The sequence below is a fragment of the Schistocerca gregaria genome, chromosome 3 (genome assembly GCF_023897955.1).
Source record: "Schistocerca gregaria isolate iqSchGreg1 chromosome 3, iqSchGreg1.2, whole genome shotgun sequence".
Classification (NCBI taxonomy): domain Eukaryota; kingdom Metazoa; phylum Arthropoda; class Insecta; order Orthoptera; family Acrididae; genus Schistocerca; species Schistocerca gregaria.
Window position 1 is genome coordinate 432584070 of NC_064922.1, and position 21142 is coordinate 432605211.

At 42.3% G+C, this 21142-nt stretch overlaps 1 protein-coding gene across 1 annotated transcript in view; it reads right to left on the bottom strand.

Moving 5' to 3' along the window:
• Positions 1-21142, bottom strand: part of LOC126354625 (solute carrier family 22 member 7-like) — a 110469-nt gene that overhangs the window by 16542 nt on the left and 72785 nt on the right. The window contains exon 6 of the mRNA XM_050004392.1: positions 8593-8814. Within this exon, the coding sequence (XP_049860349.1) occupies positions 8593-8814 (222 nt within the window). The remainder of the gene's footprint in view (positions 1-8592; positions 8815-21142) is intronic.

Genomic DNA, 21142 nt, shown 5'->3' on the forward strand with positions numbered 1-21142 from the left:
CGAGGAAAGAAGTGAAAGGCTGTATAGGCAAACTGGACGCTGAATACTAACAGAAGATCAAAATCAAAGTTAGTACAACTGACCAAGAGATTCTGAAATAAATTCAAGCAGTTCAAATAGGTTCAGGTGGTAAGTTAGGTAAGTTTTTGGCACAGACGATAACAAAGAGATTCGAATCACCTAAAGGCAATAGTGAGTGGGGAAGTTATTAAAATTTGTGGTAGAGTTATAGACCAAAAGTTGATTAACAATGTTCATGTACAACAAAAAGTGACAAGTTGGTAAGGATTAAGAAGGAGATACAAGAATAAAGAATGCATGAAGGGGGCCGTACATCAGGAATTTTCATTGACATCGGGGTAGAGTCTTCGATTGATAATAAAAACATCATTGGTCCCGGGTTCGAATCCCGCCACTGCTTAAATTTAGATTAATAATCAGCAACACTTCCGGCAAAAGAAGTCATCCTTATTCTGCCAACGGCCTAGCCCAGGAGGCTGGAAAAGCAGACAGAGGTTCAGGGCACTCTCTTGCCCTTCCCCTAAAGGCGGAAGAATCAGTAATAATCAACAGCATGAGGATGCAGAAAGCAATGGAAACCAAAGCATTAAAAACATGTAACGTGTATCTACAGGACATGTGGCCTGTAACTGAAAAAGGATCATGATCTCTCAGTTGCAGAAAGATTCCGGAATAGTCCCCCACTCGGATCACCGGGAGCAACTGCCAAGCGGGAGGTGACGATGAGGAAAAGACTGAATAACCAACGAAAGGATAACATTCTATTGTCGGGCCGTGGAATGCCAGAAGCTTGAAACTGGTGGAGAAGGTACAAAATCTGAAAAGGGAAATGCAAAGGCATAATCTAGATATAGTAGGAGTCAGTGAAGTGAAATGGTAAGAAGACAAGGATTTCTTGTCAGATGAGTATAGGGTAATACCAACAGCAGCAGGTAACAGGAGAAGAATTCCTTATGAATACGATGGTAGGACTGAAAGTGTGTTACTGTGAACAGTTCAGTGATAGGGTTGTTCTTATCAGAATCGACAGCAAGCCAACGCCGACAACGGAAGTTCAGGTATACATGCCGACGGCACAAGTTGAAGATGAAGAGATAGAAGGAGTATATGAGGATATTGAAGGGGCAATGCTTTACGTAAAGGGAGATGAAAAATCTAATAGTCATGGTGGACTAGGATGCAGTTGTAGGGGAGGGAGTAGAAGAAAGAATTACTGAAGCATATGGGCTTGGGATGAGGAATGAGAGAGGAGAAAGACTAATTGAGTTCTGTCATAAATTTCAGCTAGTAACATTGGATCCTCTGTTCGGGAACCACAACAGGAGGAGGTATACTATGAAAAGGTCGGATGATACGGGAAGATTTCAGTTAGATTACGTAATGGTAAGACAGAGATTCCGATTCAGGTACTGGATGGTACGGCGTACCCAGGAGCAGATATAGATCCAGATCACAATGTAGTTCTGATAAAGAGTAGGCTGTAGTTTAAAAGCTTGGTCAGAAAGAATCAATCTGCGAAGAAGTGGGATATGGAAGTACTAAGACATGACGAGGTTAGCTTGAAGTTCTCTAAGGCTATCGATATAGCAATAAAGAATAGCTCAGTAGGCAGCACAGTTGAAGAGGAATGGACATGTCTAGAAACGACAGTCGCAGAAGTTGGAAAGGAAACCATAGGTACGTAGAACGTATCTGCGAAGAAACCGAAGAGATATTGCAGTTGATCGACGAAAGAAGGAAGTACAAAAATGTTCAGGGAAATTCAGGAATACAGAAATACAAGTCACTGAGTAATTAAAGAAGATAGGAAGCGCAATAAACCTAAGACGAAAAGACTGCTTGAAAAACGTCAAGAAATCGAAAAAGAAATGACTGCCGGAAGGATTGACTCAGCGTGAAAGTCAAAATAACCTTCCGTGAAATTAAAAGCAATGGTGGAGAGATTGAGAGTGCAACGGGAATTCCACTGTTACATGTAGTGGAGAGGGCGGGTATGTGGAAAGAGTACACTGAAAGCCTCGATGAGGGCGAAGACTTGTTCAACGAGACAGAAGAAGAAAAGGAGTCGATTTAGAAGAGATAGGGGATGCACTATTAGAATCAGAATTTGGAGCAGCTTCAGATGGTTTACGATCAAATAAGGCAGAAGGGATAGATAACATCCCATCAGAATTTCTAAAATGATAGTGGGAAGTGGCAACAAAACGACTCTTCACGTTGGTGTGTAGAATGTATGGGTCTGATGACATACCATTTGACTTTCGGAAAAATATCATCCAAACAGTTCCGAAGACTGCAAGAGCTGACAAGTGCGAGAACTATCGAATAATCAATTTAACAGCCATGCCTCCAAATTGCTGACAAGAATAATATACAGAAGAACGGAAAAGAAAATTGAAGATTTGTTAGGTGACGATCAGTTTAGCTTTGTTAAATGAATAGGCAGCTGAGTGGCAGTCCTGACGTTGTGGTTGATAATGGAAACAAAAATCGAGACACGTTCGTAGGATTTGTCGACCTGGAAAAAGCTATCGACAATGTAGAATGGTGCAAAATGTTCGAAATTCTGAGAAAAATAGGGGTAAGCTATACGAAGACACGTACAGTATACATTATGTACAAGAGCCAAGACGGAATAATAAGAGTGACGACCAAGAACGAAGTGCTAGTATTGAAAAGGGTGTAAAGAAGGAATGTAGTCTTTCGCCTCTACTGTTCAATCCATATACTGAAGAAGCAATGATGGAAATAAAAGAGAGGTTCAGGAGTGGAGTTAAAATGCATGGTGAAAAGATATCACTGATACTATTCGGTGATGACATTACTATCCTGAGTGAAATTGAAGAAGAATTGCATAAACTGATGGAATGGAATGAACACCCTAACGTGTACAGATTATGGACTGAGATTAAATCGAAGGAAGACGAAAGTAATGAGAAGTAGCTGAAATGATACCAGCGAGAAACTTAACATCAGGATTGATGGCCACGATGTAGATGAAATTAAGGAATTCTGCTAGATGAGATTTACTGTTTGGGCAGCGAAATAACTGAGGATGGGCGAAGCAGAGAGCATATAAAATGTATACTGACAATGGTCAGAAAAGCGTTTCTAAAGAAGAGGAGTATATTAACATCGGAGATAGATTTAAGTGTCAGAAAGTCTTTTCTGAAAGTATTTGTATGTTGGGTAGCTATGTATGAAAGTAAAACATGAACGATCGACAGTTTAGACAAAAAGAGAATACATACTTTTGAAACGCGGCGCTGAAGATTAGATGGGTGGCTCACCTAACTAATGCGAATTAGAACTGAGGAGGAAAGAAATTCGTGTCACATGACTGGAAGAGGCAATCGGTTGATAGGACACATTCTGAGACGTGCCCGAGGAATGTGGGGGGGGGGGGGGGGGGGGAGGGGGGTAAAATTAGTAGAAGGAGCCCTATACATGAATACAATAAGAAGATTCAAAAGGATGTAGGTTGTAGTAGTTACTGGAGAATGAACAGGCAGTATATAGTAGCACGGAGAGTCTTCGGACTGAAGACCACAACAACCGGCAACGCCAGAATGTTGAGCAAGCAAAGGTACACTACAGGTCAGAATTAACTGCCCATTTTACTGCTTCTGCTCACGTACGAATGATTACATAGTATCAAGGTAAGCTATACTTCGGTATCACGCAGTTGTTTATTAAGGATTTTAATCACATTACATTGTTTAATTGTTGAATAAAAGCCTGCGTTTGTGATACTTACAGTCACCATGGTCGAGTGGCAGTGGCAGTCACCCTGCTTACGCACCATCACTGCCTCAGTTGTACGCATTTTTAAACAATTTTGTTTTGATTCTTTTTGTTAGAAAACGTACGAGGAAGACTGAGAAAGCTAAATGGTAGGCAGAAGATTTGAAAAAAAGACAGAATACGTTGCTGTTGAAAGTTAGATTAGAAAAGCTCCTGAAACTTGTAAAGGCTTTTAGGACGGTGGAAACAAGATTAAAGAGTGGAACTCATTCGCACCCAAGCTCCTGAATGCGAAGAAGTTCTAAGTATCATGTTAAAACATCTGAATCTGGAGTGTGTTTGAAGAAGCGACTCGAGGAGCGTGGACTTCAACTTGCCACCGGTACTGTCATTGACAAATGTGGATTCCAGCCACAATGACACAAAAATTACGACCTGCTTCCAGACACAATTACATGTATAGTATTTTGTTCTTCCAACTATGGAGAAATGAATTATTTTATTAATCCTGATGACGATCTCAAATTTAAAAATCGTATGTATACTTTCAAATTGCGTCATCAATTAAATTATGAATTTCTGTGACATGTACTTGAAAACTCAAATAGATTGGATAGTTCACATTTTCAAGCAAGAAGGACTTAATATCGCCTGATGAAGTGCTACTGCTACTGCTTGAGGTAAGCGAGATTATCTCAAGGCATACTTTCCTATGGGTCACCATTATGGCGTAGACAGCTTTCATCTATGACAAACATTCAGCAGGATTCCCAAAAAGTTAAGTAGAGACAATGGTCTTGTAATACTTCTCTCCATACAATATGAAGATAGCTTGAGGTATTTATTTCCATAACACGTTAACCCTGTTAGGACTTTCAATGCTTTCGTCGAATGGTGTAGATGAGCATGAAGCGAGGTATAAGTAAAAATGATAATTTAAGTAAATAGAATTATTGTATTAATTTTGATAACTGTATTTGTATTTAATAGAGTAATGGAAGAGAAAAGAGTGAAATTGTAGCCTGCATGATAATTTATGCTTCGTATCATTCAGATACTTCTTGAAATGGCGCCAATTTATGTAAAATTCATATCATTTCGATATATTTGAACATGGCGTAAATTTAAGCAAAATTCAGATCCTTTGGATGCTTTTGAAATGGAGCAAGAAACTTCAGACAATTCAGATACGTTTCAAAATGACGGCTACAGGGTAACTGTTCGGTTCATCACAATGACTGCTATGATTTCTTGTTTCATTTTAATGATTGGTAAAATACTGGAATTTGATTTGTTTGTTTGTGTGTGTGTGTGTGTGTGTGTGTGTGTGTGTGTGTGTGTTTGTGTGTGCACATGCTTGCTTGTATCTTTTTTCATAAACAGTGTACGATTAACACAGATGGTGTACATACTTTCAAACGTGTTTAAAAGCAAAAATTCAGATCATTTGGATATATTTGAACATGGTGCCATTTTAGATTGTAGTATCAGTGGGCCTGCAAAGCATAACTGGTCTAGAGCCGCCATTTTGTACTCTTTTCTTTTTCTTTGATTTCTCCAATATCGTGATTCTGAATTTCTTTTTAATTTTCCACGACTTCCATCTTGTATTTTTTAAATTTTCCCACCACTGCGCTTGGTGTTTGGCAACTGTAGTGCTATCGCCACGTTGCTTTTTTTGAATTTCTCACCATTTCCATCTTGCATTGTTGAATTTTCCGCCACTGCTAGGTTTATGTTGTTCGATAACTGTAGCGCCGACTAGGTACGGACACTTGAACTATAACCCAGAAGCCCTGCATTTATCCTTTTGCCGAACGTGCAGGCTGTTATAATATGATCCCTTATCAGGGCAAACATACAGTCATTTAGGACCCCAATGCCGCCGGAAGAGCTAAGCGCCTGCTGGCTGGCTGTCGTCAATAGCTAGTGCTTTCACCTGGCAGTTTTTATACACTCCTGGTAATGGAAAAAAGAACACATAGACACCGGTGTGTCAGACCCACCATACTTGCTCCGGACATTGCGAGAGGGCTATACAAGCCATGATCACACGCACGGCACAGCGGACACACCAGGAACCACGGTGTTGGCCGTCGAATGGCGCTAGCTGCGCAGCATTTGTGCACCGCCGCCGTCAGTGTCAGCCAGTTTGCCGTGGCATACGGAGCTCCATCGCAGTCTTTAACACTGGTAGCATGCCGCGACAGCGTGGACGTGAACCGTATGTGCAGTTGACGGACTTTGAGCGAGGGCGTATAGTGGGCATGCGGGAGGCCGGGTGGACGTACCGCCGAATTGCTCAACACGTGGGGCGTGATGTCTCCACAGTACATTGATGTTGTCGCCAGTGGTCAGCGGAAGATGGACGTGCCCGTCGACCTGGCACCGGACCGCAGCGACGCACGGATGCACGCCAAGACCGTAGGATCCTACGCAGTGCCGTAGGGGACCGCACCGCCACTTCCCAGCAAATTAGGGACACTGTTGCTCCTGGGGTATCGGCGAGGACCATTCGCAACCGTCTCCATGAAGCTGGGCTGCGGTCCCGCACACCGTTAGGCCGTCTTCCGCTCTCGCCCCAACATCGTGCAGCCCACCTCCAGTGGTGTGGCGACAGGCGTGAATGGAGGGACGAATGGAGACGTGTCGTCTTCAGCGATGAGAGTCGCTTCTGCCTTGGTGCCAATGATGGTCGTATGCGTGTTTGGCGCCGTGCAGGTGAGCGCCACAATCAGGACTGCATACGACCGAGGCACACAGAGCCAACACTCGGCATCATGGTGTGGGGAGCGATCTCCTACACTGGCCGTACACCTCTGGTGATCGTCGAGGGGACACTGAATAGTGCACGGTACATCCAAACCGTCATCGAACCCATCGTTCTACTATTCCTAGACCGGCAAGGGAACTTGCTGTTCCAACAGGAGAATGCACGTCCGCATGTATCCCGTGCCACCCAACGTGCTCTAGAAGGTGTAAGTCAACTACCCTGGCCAGCAAGATCTCCGGATCTGTCCCCCATTGAGCATGTTTGGGACTGGATGAAGCGTCGTATCACGCGGTCTGCACGTCCAGCATGAACGCTGGTCCAACTGAGGCGCCAGGTGGAAATGGCATGGCAAGCCGTTCCACAGGAGTACATCCAGCATCTCTACGATCGTCTCCATGGGACAATAGCAGCCTGCATTGCTGCGAAAGGTGGATATACACTGTACTAGTGCCGACATTGTGCATGCTCTGTTGCCTGTGTCTATGTGCCTGTGGTTCTGTCAGTGTGATCATGTGATGTATCTGACCCCAGGAATGTGTCAATAAAGTTTCCCCTTCCTGGGACAATGAATTCACGGTGTTCTTATTTCAATTTCCAGGAGTGTAGATTCTGACCAACCGTTACTGTAACAAAGTCTGATAGTCGAAGATGTGCATGAGAAGGCAGTTCCACGACAATTTGGGCTTGGTGCATTATAGGTCGTGATTTAAATATCCCAAGCCTTGACGGAGCTACGTATATGCGATCAGCGTTCAATAAACACGGGCCGAATTTTTGTATTTCTTTTGGGTCATTAAAATTTAATATTAATTTTGAACGCATGTGAAGTTTCTAACAGTTTTGACAGATGGCAGAGTAATCATTCCAAATGCCGTCTACTCAAGGCATTCTTTACAGACAAAGTGCTGCAGTTGAATTCTCGGTTGTGGAAAAAGAAACCGTGGTGGAATCTATAAACATTTCGGTGCAGTGTACGGTAATAGTGTAATTTTAGTAATACTGTTGGAGATGGTAAAGAAAAGTGCAGTATTCCAGTTACAAGTTCGGTCAAATCCGGGAAGTCTTGTCACAGCCACTCATTCGTAATGCTGAATGGCGCGCAGACCAGCGTTCGAGAACTGGACAGTTGGGTCTATAGCTACTGGTGAGCAATGGAAGCGGTTGTGGAATGTTGAGACTCTTCATTATTGAAAAGTGTGCTCAGACTGGGTTCTAAAAGTGCTCGCAACAGACCACAAAATTGAACGGAAAGCCGTTTCACATGAACTGTTGAAACAGTTCGAGGCCAAAGGATAGGTTTTTCTATAACTAATCAGTGCAGGCGACGAAATCTGGGTGCATCCCTTTGAGCTTGAAACTAAAAGGCAGTCGCTGCTGTGGCAATCACCAAAAAAGAAAAAAATAAAGGCAGCTCACTCTGCTGGCAAAGTCATGATGACAATCATTCGTGACAGTGACGCTGTTTTTCTCGTGAATGTACTGCCAGAAAGGTCATGCATTAATCGCAGCCTCCTCTGACGACTGTGGATAAATTCAAATCCGTTGCCGACGTGCTCGGGCAGACAGGAAGCCAAAATAAACCGCCAAATTGCTTCAACCTCCATACAGTCCACATCTGGCGCCATTGTACTTCGATATGTTTGGGTCACTTCAGGATTCTCTTTGTGGGTCACAGTTTGAAGATGATGAGACCGTAATTGATGGAGTGGAAACATAGCTCCGAACACAGGACCAGAACTTTTAGAGACAGGAAATACATGGTCTTATACAACACCGATATGAGATCACAGAACGTAATGGAAAGTGTGCAGATCAATAGTTCATGTAAATAAAATGTTAACTGATATTGCAACTAAATGCAAACTCTTAAGAATGGATATATTCTGCAGATAAGTTTTGAAGCATCATTTATTGAGCAACCATTCTAATTACTTTCTCAACAGGAACTATTTAATTATCTAACGAAGAATGAGAGTCTATACTTTAGGCGTATTGTAAGCTAATGATACTTAACACAGTACAAGCTAACAAATATAAAATTTTGCTCCACTCACCTGCTCAGCACAAGTAAAACAGTATTTTTGAGGAGAGTCTTGTTGCTTATGATGGTTTTAATGCCCATATTCTTTGATATTTGCTGAGAAAGAAACTCAATTTTCTTCTTGATGTCAGGGGACAAAGCTTTTCCGTTTGTGCGCGCTATACGTTCCACTACCTCGAAAGCCTCTTTCGTGCGCCCTTTATTTATCAGCCATCGCGGTGACTCGGGCAAATACCTTCAAAATAAGTAGCACACAGTTACCGTAAGTTTCTAAAATTTCTATTTGTTACACTTCAGTAATCTGTGGGCGAAGACACCACGAGAAGTTTAAGTTACTTTAAATCCTATGTTAACAAGTAAATAAATTAATTCAGTTCTAACTATGCCATTGTGATCCTACTAGAAAATATTTAATTTTGAAAGGGAAACTTACCGGATACTGTCGTCACATTCGAGGCGCCGTTGAATGAATTAACTGTAAACACTCCCCTCCTCCTTCCCTACCCCCACCCCCATTAGGCGTAAGGTTTATGGGCGCATACCAAACGCTGCTATTTACTCACGATGCTGTACGCCTCGTAGACTTTGCAGTGTGTCTTTTTCTTTCTAGGTAGTTGCATATGTAGCGCCTCTCCCTTCCCCACTTCCCTCCACCACAACCCCACACCCTAGGGATTGAACGTCGTGGTAACAATCACCAGTAGAAGGTTTCAGGAATTATTGCAACCAATCACCGGTTTTTCTTCAATTTTGATTATTCATGACCGGTTTCGAAACGCCTGGCGATTCGTCATCAGATGATACAATTTAATTTGGAGTATTGTAGGGGTCGTGCATCTGTGGAAAATACAGAGACGAAAAAGTGAACACTGTATGTGGAAAGAATATTACAATTGTAAGATTAATTTGATGGTATTACTCACTGTTTCTATTCTTGTGGCAGGCACTGCACTGCCTTGGAAAAAGTAATGTATCGTTCAATATCAAGTGAAACAGGCACTTTTCTACTGATCGCGACTCCCATATACTTTAACAAAATATAAACAAACCTAAGAGTCTGGCTGCTGTTGTCTCAATAGAGTTTTGTGGAGGCAGAGATTTCCTTTGCTGGTTTTACGTTTTGTGTGGCATTCGTAATAAAATATATATTTATTACATTACTTTGTTTATAAAAGTTATTATAATTATAGTGTTAAGGACAATATTTCTGGAAGTGTAGTTACGTTTGGCATGTTTCTCATTGCTCAATAAACAGGGTAGTATGGGGAAGGGGGGGGGGGGAGGAGGGAGGGAGGGAGGGATGGGTGGAGGTGAGACATTAGTGAGAGGGAGAGTGAGAGAGGGAGATTGTGTGCGTGATAAAAAAGATGTAGAGAGGATGGTGTTTAGTGTGGTATGAGCTAGGTGGGGAATAGGTATGGGAGTGGATGAGTACAGTATCTATTAGTTTGTCAAATTTGAGAACTCTTTAAAATTTTGGAAGAATGGGTTGTCTGCTAAATCAATTTGTTCATTTGAGATGGTGTGGGGTGTTTTATTATTATATATGAAAATTTCTAATTGTTCCAAGAGGTCCATTTTTATTCCTTTGTCTACAGTGTGTAGAACGTGAAGGTTGGTTTTTATATCTGGGATTGAATGACTAATTTGGGCTAGATGGGATACAAAAGTGGATTCATTTAAATTTTTTAAACGGAGTGTGTCAGTGTGCTCTTTGTATCGGATTTCAAAATTTCTTCCTGTCTGTGCTGTGTAGTAGCAAGAACAGCTGTCATAAGTTAATTTGTATATACCTGATTTGTGATATAGTGGACTGGTTGTTTTAATGTTGTGAATTATTTTGTTTTGTATATTGTAGTTTGTGTGGAAACTGATTTTAACTTTATGTGGTTTAAATATGTATTTTATTACGAATGCCACACAAAACGGAAAATGAGCAAAGAAAATCTCTGCCGCCTCAAAACTCTTTGGAGACAACAACAGCCACATTGTTTGGTTTGTTAATATTTTGTGAAGTATGTAGGAGTCGGCATCGGTGGATAAGTGCCTATTTCACTTGATATTTGGCGATACTGGTAAACACACATTATGTTTTCCAGAACAGTGCCTGCCACAAGAATAAAAGCAGTGACTAATACCATCAAATTAATCTTACAATCGTAATATTCTTTCCACATACAGTGCTCACTTTTTCGTCTCTGTATTTTCCACAGATGCACGACCCCCACAATACTCGAAACTAAATTGTATCATCTGATGATGAATCGTCAGGTGATTCGAAACCAGTCATGAAGAAATAAAAGTTGAATAAAAAGCGGCAAATGGTTGCAGTAATTCCTGAAACTTTTGACAAGACAGTGGCAGTCTTCCAAATGCAGAATGGATAAAAGTTTTAAATTACAAGTAGATCCAGCAATCCCGAAAACTAAGGATTTGATATTAATATTGGTCGTTATCTAACATTTTTACGTGTCAATTCTACTCAGTCCCATCTGCATTACTAGCGATGGTTGGAATGTCTTACCCCCACAATTCTTTTTATAAAAATGGTCACTCACACACACAGAAAAAGTGATTGAAGTTATTCCGGGCGTTCCGCAGTTAAGCTTCTGTGTCACTCCTGCGGGTAGCATGTGGTTGTTGTCACCACACTAACCTTCACCGGTGTTCGCCCAACGACTCACCGAAGTTTCATCACAATGGTGTGACTAGTACAGGAACGCATAGAAGATGAACAAACTATTATTCATTCTGACGTGAAAACGTCTATACGCTCGTTACAGTGAGATCAGATCAGACTTCTTTGTGTGACAATGTACTGTTTAGATTTGAGTCTCTTATAACTACGAGTAATAATGCGTAAAGAATGAGTGAGACCCCAACAGATAGATAGTGTCTGTATGTGTTTGTCGAGCAGTATTTGCCCTGCATGTGATGTTATCGTGCCATTGTAGATGCATGCGCGTTATTGTTAAGAACTAGCTTTCTGTAGTTATAAACCGCTGTAGAGTGGAAAAACATTCAATCAAAATAATAATTCTGATGTTACTATGGACAACTTGTGGAGCACCATTAGCACACAGACAGAGACAATAAAAATATGCGCCTTAATAAAAGAGAGGATCGGTATTAAAAATAAAATTACAAAATAATGAAAAATGTCGTCTCATATGACTTGCAATTACGCTTGTAACTGTAGATGGCACAAGTCAGAAGAAATCTTGCGTCGAAAGAATTCCAAAAAGCCTAAAAACTCCAGTTCTGAGTGAATGCAATAGCTAAGACAGTGTCATGAAAGATACGACGAAACGGCGCAAAACCACGACATAGTTCGCCCATCGGGCACACAGCGGTCTGTGACTGTCCGAACCTCTACAGATCATCTACAGGCATCATTGGAAGGCAATACAGGAAACAGTAATAGTTTACAGGTAGATGTGAACGTGACAGTCCCAGGCAAGTATGCATCGCGACCACGAAATATCGTAGTGTTGTCAACTGAAGTTATATGCGATTACCTTTTGATTTTTCTATTTTGTAAGCAATATCCTGCTATGTGTAGCCATTGTTTTAAAGAGGTCATAACTAATTTCCATCTTAATACGAAGCACTTGTTACGTTTCATCCCGAGATTTTCGCAAAAATCTATGGCGCGAACCCGAACTGCACACAATTATTTTTATTACATATTAGCTTCAGTTACTGTAGGTGGTATTGATCGGAGAAGTGGGATAACTTAAGCGTTTAGCAAGAAAAACAATAGAACACTAGTAATTAATGCCCTAGGGATAGAATATCTTGTATGTTAGCAGAACATAATGTAGAATACCTCTTCCATTCCTACGGTAATGAGCCAAGTGTATATCTTTGTCGTGATCAAACTTTTCTGAGAGTGCCAGTGGGTTTCTGTTCTCACGAGCTGAAGAGAAAATGGAATAAAGGGACACGCCAATAGTCTATAACTGATAAACAGCAAAAAAGTAAGCTAACGTGTTTAATGTTCATATCTGACACAAAGGCCACGGCCAACATACTCACATGAAATACCACAGGCTTGGTGTTTATCCAAGAGTATTCGCTCATAGTCTGGAACTGTAAGCCACGACGTCCCCTCCCGTTGTCAGCTAATCTTAGACGAATAACTTTTTTGCCAGACATCGAACCTGTGTCTTTAGAGTAGCATTACCGTACTAGTTAAATTAATGTGCTGAATGATGTATCTGTCATAATACAAACTTAAAGCTAAACTGTTAATGTTGAACTCAATAACCAAGCGGGGTAACAATGACGGTTATGATAAGCTGTACGGATAACATCGAATTATGAGTAAAATGTCTCAGTTACCAACTTTGATAATACAAACCCGACTGTAAATTTCAGGAAATTCCAGCCAACTTTTAGTCAGGCAAAAACAGTTTCTGTCTTCCAAAAGTTATGTCTCTTTACCATTGATCCCCTTATCTATTTATTGCTTAGTTGGAGAGAAGAACTACCGTCTTTAGGCAGGTAAAACCATTGTTTGTGTAACCTGTTAGTGGACTTTCAAATGGGGTGTGCCTACTTTTATGACGGCTTGATTTGCGCTGCAGACACATTCAATGGGGTGTCTGAATGTCTGTGAAGGAATGGCAGCCCACTTCTTTCAAAAGTCGTAATCGATTATGCTGCTCATGTTCCACACTGGCGTCTGGAGCGATGTCGACATTCTAACTTATCCTAAAGGTGTTTCATTGGATTCAGGCCGGCACTCTGGGCTGGCAGCTCCATTTCAGGAATCTTATTATCCACACACTATTGCCTGACAATGGTGCTTTATGACAGGGTGGATTGTCATGGTGATACAGTCATCGTAAGTATAGCTCCTCTACTATGAGCAGTACGCAGTTATCGATTTGTTAAGCATAATAAGGGGGGCATACCATAAGCACCAAGAACACCACCAAAACGTAACACTGCGTGCTCCGTGCTTCATAGTAGGCGCAACGCATGATGGCAGGTGAAGCTCTTTAGGCATTTGCCATTTCGAAGCGTTTCCAGGGGATTGCCCCAAGGAACTTCAGGTCATTTTTTTTCAGTTATACATTGCCCAGTGGCATCGCCATTTGTACCAACTCAAGCGTCACTTATCACTGACTGCTCGACCATCATGTACGATTATTTTAACTCCGTACGCAAAGACAATGTGGTAGTTGGACAGCCAGTTGCACTTGGAAATTTATTAGTGACACGTTCCGCTTGTTTTATGCGATTTTCTACAACCACCCTCCGTAATGCTTGCTGGACGCTCTCTGTCAGCAAATATGCTCTGTCTGGTCTTCGTTTTGATGTGGTTGTTCCTTCGAATTTCCGCATCATATTGACATCACCAACAGTCGACATGGACACTTTTGAAAGTTTGAAAAGTCCCTGATGTATTTAATACATAACGTCCAATGACTAATTGACATTGGCCGCCGGCCGCGGTGGTCTCGCTGTTCTAGGCGCGTAGTCCGGAACCGTGCGACTGCTACGGTCGCAGGTTCGAATCCTGCCTCGGGCATGGATGTGTGTGATGTCCTTAGGTTAGTTAGGTTTAAGTAGTTCTAAGTTCTAGAGGACTAATGACCACAGCAATTGAGTCCCATAGTGCTCAGAGCCATTTGAACCTTTTTTTTTTTTTTTGACATTGGCGGCCGGGATGACTGAGCGGTTCTAGGCACTACAGTCAGGAACTGCGCAACCGCTACGGTCGCAGGTTCGAATCCTGCCTCGGGCATGGATGTGTGTGATGTCCTTACGTTAGTTAGGTTTAAGTTGTTCTAAGTTCTAGGGGACTGATGACATCAGAAGTTAAGTCCCATAGTGCTCAGAGCCATTTGAACCATTTGAACTTATCAACATTCTACATCACTGATCTGTCCTTACCGACCCACTGTGAGGTTGCTGCTTCTCTTCTGACAACAAAAGGCTCCCCGCCTCCTTCTATAATGGCGGATCCGCCTGTGGCGACATCTACTGGTCAACCCCGCAATACATAGGGGATGTTCGGATACTTCTAATAGGATAGCGCACTTGGCTCAGTCGGTGAAATTGGTTAAGAACCACAGTAAAAGCTGCTTTGCCCAATGCCGATTAACACATTTCTTAGACACAAATTAAGGTGTAGTGGCATCACAGCTGACTGTTTATGCCTCAAGACATGACTCCTAAAGACCCACTTTGCCTGCGAAAGATTATCATGGGTGTCAGAAGTACGAGATGCTTCAGTTACTGACTGGTGCCGCTGATTCTCTTGGAAGTCGTTTTCCTAAGTCTGCCCTCCAACTCGGAGACACTAATTCATTCTTACTGGCTGTGATCCAAGCCAACATCGTCATCAAGAAAATATTGCAACAGTATACCGATAAAAGAGTGAAGGAAGCAAACTGTATTCTTACACGTGACTGTTTTCGCAGCTGTTCTGAGGCGAAATCGTACTGTGTGGCGCCCAGAGACAGGGGGAGGGAGGAACAGAGAGCGAGGGAGAGGTGGGAAGGAGCGACACACTGTTGCTTCTGCTGTGCTAGAGTTGGCTAAAACAGTGTCTTACTGAGGGACACAAACGACTGACATCGCACCACTTAACGGATGCGCAGTATTCCTGCTACAAGGAGCATGATCGGGGAACATGGACGAGTGACCCATGCGTAAAAGCGACAAACTCACTAAAAATGGCTGGAGGAGCGTTTCTAAAAAATGGCCCCCCATAAACAGTAAAATGTTGCAGCTAGAGAATAACGCATGGAAATTAGCTTAAATTAGGAAAATAGATGAAAAAAGACCGCTGTGGATGACATTTGTACAAGGAGTAATCTTCATGCATAATTTAATCTTTTACATCATCAACCACTAAGATCACTAGCCAAAATCTTCGAACACACGAGGACACGCTCAGTTAAGCCCGGCTATCTCGTCTGTGATTGAAAGACATTCTTTCTTATTTGACCACGAACTGTCAGCAGCTGATAAATACAGAAGAATGATTAACCGTTGCCTCGAGGTTTTTCTGGTAATGTTTGTTGCTTTTTTCTTTCATTTCATTCCTCAGCGACTTGTATTTCTGTATTCCTGATTTTCCCGGAACATGTCTGTACTTCCTCCTTTCATCAATCAACTGAAATATTTCTTATGTTACCCATGGTTTCTTCGCACCTACCTTCTTTGTACCTTTGTTTTCCTTCCCAACTTCTGTGATGACCCTTTTTAGAGCTGTCCATTCCTCTTCAACTGTAATGCCTACTGCGCTATTTCTTATTGCTGTATGTATAGCGTTAGAGAACTTCAAACGTATCTCGTCATTCCTTAGTACTTCCGTATCCCACTTCTTTGCGTATTGATTCTTCCTGACTAATGTCTTGAACTTCAGCCTACTCTTCATCGCTATTATATTGTGATTTGAGTCTATATCTGCTTCTGGGTATGCCTCACAATCCAGTATCTGATTTCGGAATCTCTGTCTGACCATGATGTAATCTATATTGAAATCTTCTCGTATCACCCGGCCTTTTCCAAGTACACCTCCTCCTCTTGTGATTCTTGAACAAGGTATTCGCTGTTACTAGCTGAAACTTGTTACAGAACTCAATTAGTCTTTCTCCTCTTTCATTCCTTGTCCCAAGCCCATATTCTCCTGCAACCTTTTCTTCTACTCCTTCCCCTACAACTGCATTCCAGTTGCCCATGACTATTAGATTTTCGTCCACCTTTACATACTGCATTACCCTTTCAATATCCTCATACACTTTCTCTATCTGTTCGTCTTCAGCTTGCGACGTCGGCATGTATACCTGAACTATCGTTGTCGGTGATGGTCTTCTGTCTATTCTGATAAGAACAACCCTATCACTGAACTGTTCACAGTAACACACTTTCAGTCCTACCATCCTATTCATAAGGAATTCTTCTCCTGTTACCCAATTTCTGCTGCTGTTGGTATTACCCTATACTCATCTGTCAAGAAACCCTTATCTTCTTACCATTTCACTACACTGACTCCTACTATATCTAGATTGAGCCTTTGCATTTCCCTTTTCAGTTTTTCTAGTTTCCCTACCACCTTCAAGCTTCTGACATTCCACGCCCCGACTCGTAGAACGTTATCCTTTCGTTGATTATTCAATCTTTTTCTCATGGTAACCTCCCCCTTGGCAGTCCCCTCCCGGAGATTCGAATGGGGGACTATTTCGGAATCTTTTGCCAATGGGTAGATCATCATGACACTTTTTCAATTACAGGCCACATGTCCTGTCCTGTCCTGTCCACATGTTTGTTACTAGTAACCTAAATAGACACAGCTACGGGGTTAGAAATCAGCCATTTTTTACATTTTAGCTGACTCCACTACAATCCTGTAGCGTATAGTGAGCGTTATCTCCACTGTTTACACTGATTATTTTGCTTGGCAAAGTATTTTCGCTTCAATAGTAAAGTTTTTATGTTTAATTATCCCACACGCAGGAAATGAGCGTAGGGGTAGCAGGTGCAGGAATCCTGCATCTCCGCTCATCGGTACCAGAGAAGATGGTTTGCCGTTGCCTGCTGTGAACTGTGGAGTGTCTCAGTGTCGCGTGGGTGACTTTGGTTAGTGCTTGTACTATGTAGTGTTGAGTCTGTGTTGTCATGAATAAACGGAAGGGAGAGAGTGGAACCTGGTGCCGCCATAGACCATTCCTCCCGAAAACCAACAAGCCATCGCTGAGCGTAACATCCCCATCATCAGCTTACATACCCTCACGTATGAGAAACTGCAAAGACGTCTGAGATTTAATCCACGACATTGTCTTTTTATGCCTTGGATGTTGTGTACTCTCACTTAATTTTATCACTACCCGTACTGATGCTAATCTTGACATTTGGTAGACATTATTGGAACACATCTGTTCGACGATAGTTAAAAGTTAGATTTATTACTTTTCGTGTAGTTGGTTTTCAATTGTTTGCAATTCTAAATTGTTAAAGTTCTTTTGTTAGGTTTGTCTTGCAAAAAAAAAAAATTAATGGTTCACCAAATGCGCTTGGTGACGACCGAATGCCCCTTTCCACTCCCCATTCTTACTAGTAGGCCTGTTAAACAATGATAAATGTGTTGCTAACCCTATAAGCCTTTTGCAGTCTAACACTAGTTAAATTCTTTCGGCCAGAAACTTCCAATTTTGCAGTTCTTAACTGCTTTTTATGTCATTCTTCTTTTGCCCGTCATGTAGTAGGTAATTTTGTTCTTACATTTAACGCTCATCACATTTCTGCTTCTCCTACTTACTTTCATCCTCCTCCTCTTTACCCTCAGACCACAGTGGGTGCTCACTACAGTACTTGTTGCGTCAGCGAATCCACTCAGCCTGTGCTGTAGTCCCACTCTTGAACCTTTGCCTTATTTTCGTAACTGCTTCTTCGATGTACAGATTCAACACTAAAGGCTTCTGCATAGCTTACACCTAGTTTGGTGAGAACTGCGAACACATTGCACCACTTTACACTGCCTTTTTTTCCGACAAAAACTGTGAATGTTCTTGATGTTACGGAGTCTTGCTTCTATAATCAAGTGGAATGGATGAACTACCTCTCTGGTGCGTTTGTTTTTCGTAACACACTGAAAAGATTCTCTTTTCCATTTCTTGATAGCAACTTCGATGCGTCACTTGTTACTTGACGAAGGGAATGGTATCACCTTTGCTATCTCGGAGACTTTGTGAATAAAATTTTCTCCGAAGTTCAGATAGTATGTCTCCAGTCTCTGGATGCTCCGTGTTGTCTACGTCGATTGCCATTTCTTCTGTCACGTCATCTGACGCTTCCTCCCTCTTAAGATCATCAGTGTACTGATTCATCGTACCGTCTCCGTTTAGCACTAAACTCGTCTTGAAATTATTAATTTATAAAAATTTTGTGTCCGCTAAACATGCTGAATGATGGAGTATATAATGAAGCAACTCCAAAGGAATCCAAACACAATGACGTTTTATGCAATGTCCGTTTCACAAAGCCTTGATGCATCGTTAGCTGGAACTCCCAAGTAGGTGTAGATACAGATGTAGAAGCATGAAGACCAGGATATTTTCTCTTGCTCTCACTATTGACACCTTTTCTCCACAGTACTGCGTGGAATGTCTTAAGCGCTCTAATTAGTAGCGACACTTACTCTTAATGTCTGTAGTGTTTGTGCTGAATGTGTTGTGTGTATGTTGATGGCGGAAACAACGTTTTGGAATCCACTGACATACCCTGCGCTTCTGCAAGAGCACTAAGGGAACTGACAGGGGTCGCTCCCTTAGCAAACGGGTGGATAATCGTCGCCAGAAGCTGTTGCCTTTCGGGGTCGAAAAGATTTGAACTTGAAAGATACAAGCCAACTACCACCGGCTGAGATACTACCACTTCATCCATCTCATCACGTTTAGCGATTTCAGAAATCTGTGTAAGTATGTTCATACTGTAAAGGATGAGCCAGACAGTAAGAGATTTTACTTTATTATATGAGCTTTCAAACGGTAACTTCATTGTACCATTACAGCCAAGCTACGGCCGGCACTGTTAGCTGTCTGTAAATTCTTTCCTCCCACGGTCTAGTAACAGGAAGACAGCATCGAGGAAGGGCACCTTGGCCACGCGCCTCTCTCATGTGCTTACAAGGTAACACTTCCATGCCGCCAGCATGGTTTGCTCGGTCCTGAGCAATCAGGGCGGAGAAAGCCGCAAGGTGGGTCGAATATACCCGGTCGCCCGTCGCCGGGCCCTCTCTCTTGTATTCTTGCTCACCCGCGAGTCGGATGCGGGCCCTGTAGCATTGAACATCACCCGCTCCTCCCGCACTGTGGACTTAGTTTTGGCAGACAACCACTTTCGTTAGCTTCGCGAACTATGTTTCCCCAGACGCACTGGCTCACCCATACCTCATCACAGAACGAACGGATCGGAGGCTTCCCCGCTCCACAAAGTTCAGCATACAGTGCTGAACATGGTGTTCCGCAGCAGAAGACCCATACGTGTTTCCATGCTGACCCAACAGCATCGACGATTATGATTACAGTGGTCACAGAATAAAAGAGATTGTACCGCGGATCAATCGACTCGTTCCAGCTGTTCGGATGAATCCCATTTATTGTTAAACCAGGTCGATTATCGTGTCCAGATACGCCCTCATCCAGGTGAACAACTGCACAAAACATGCAGCGCGGCAAGAAGGCACAACGGAGGGACGAGTGTCATATTATGGGGGACATACACTTGGGCTTCCAAGAGCGCTGCGTTAGTAATCGAAGGCATCATGATAGCTGTGGGCAACGTGAACATCACTAGAGACCACCTGTAACCCCATATGCTTGATGTCTTCCTGAACAGCAGTGCATCTTCCGTAGGAATAACTGTCCTTGTCACGAGGCCACAGTACATGCTGCAATGGTTTTAAGTGCATCATATTGAACTCACGTTGATGTCTTGGCCATCAAATTCGACATATCTGAATCCATTGAAATCCATCTGGGACACTATCGGGCACCAGCTCCGCGCCCACAAACTAGTTTCCCTTAAATTACGGGAAATGGTTTGTCCGTAGGCAGCTGATGCCAAAATCTGCTGGAAACCTATGGAGTAGTTGTCGAATCCATGGCATGCAGAATCACTGCGAGTTGCGACCCAGAAGTGGATCAACACACTTTTCAATAGTTAGTCATAATGTTTGGCCCCATCAGTGTATGCTTGTAGGTCATAAGAATTTAACAAGACACACTAACCAAATTAAAGTACACCGATATATCATTAATACACTACTGTCCGTTAAAATTGCTGCACCAAGAATAAATGCAGATGATAAACGGGTATTCTTTGGACAAATATATTATACTACAACTGATATGTGATTACATTTTCACGCAATTTGGTTTCATAGATCCTGAGAAATCAGTACCCAGAACAACCACCTCTGGCTTTAATAACGCTCTTGATACGCCTGGGCATTGAGTCAAACAGAGATTGGATGGCGTGTACAGATGAGGGTGCCCATGAAGCTTCAACACGATACCACAGTTCATCAAGAGTAGTGACTGCCGTATTGTGACGAGCCAGTCGCTCAGCCACCATTGACCAGACTTGCTGCACATCAGAACGTGACTGTATTTGGTGGTTGATTTTATCGAAGATCTCCATAAAACGAATTAGCACGTAATTTGTGCACTTCTTTTCTCCATCATTGATTGTTTTGAATTTTCACTGCTTTTGATAAGGAAAAATAATTTTGTACAATGACTGAAAGGATCGGATGCTGGTGTTCTAAAACCAAGCTTGAATTAAGATATAAAAAATGGGGGAAACATTACCAAACAGACTTTGAATGGAAGAACTGCATCACTGTTACGTATGCCTTTTATGTATTGTGTATAGGTTGGTTATATTAAGTACGCAATCGATGTATATCGTCTTTGACTTTTGCCTGTTCAAATGGCTCTGAGCACTATGGGACTTAACATCTGAGGTCATCAGTCCCCTAGAACTTAGAACTACTTAAACCTAACTAACCTAAGGACATCACACATCCATGCCTGAGGCAGGAT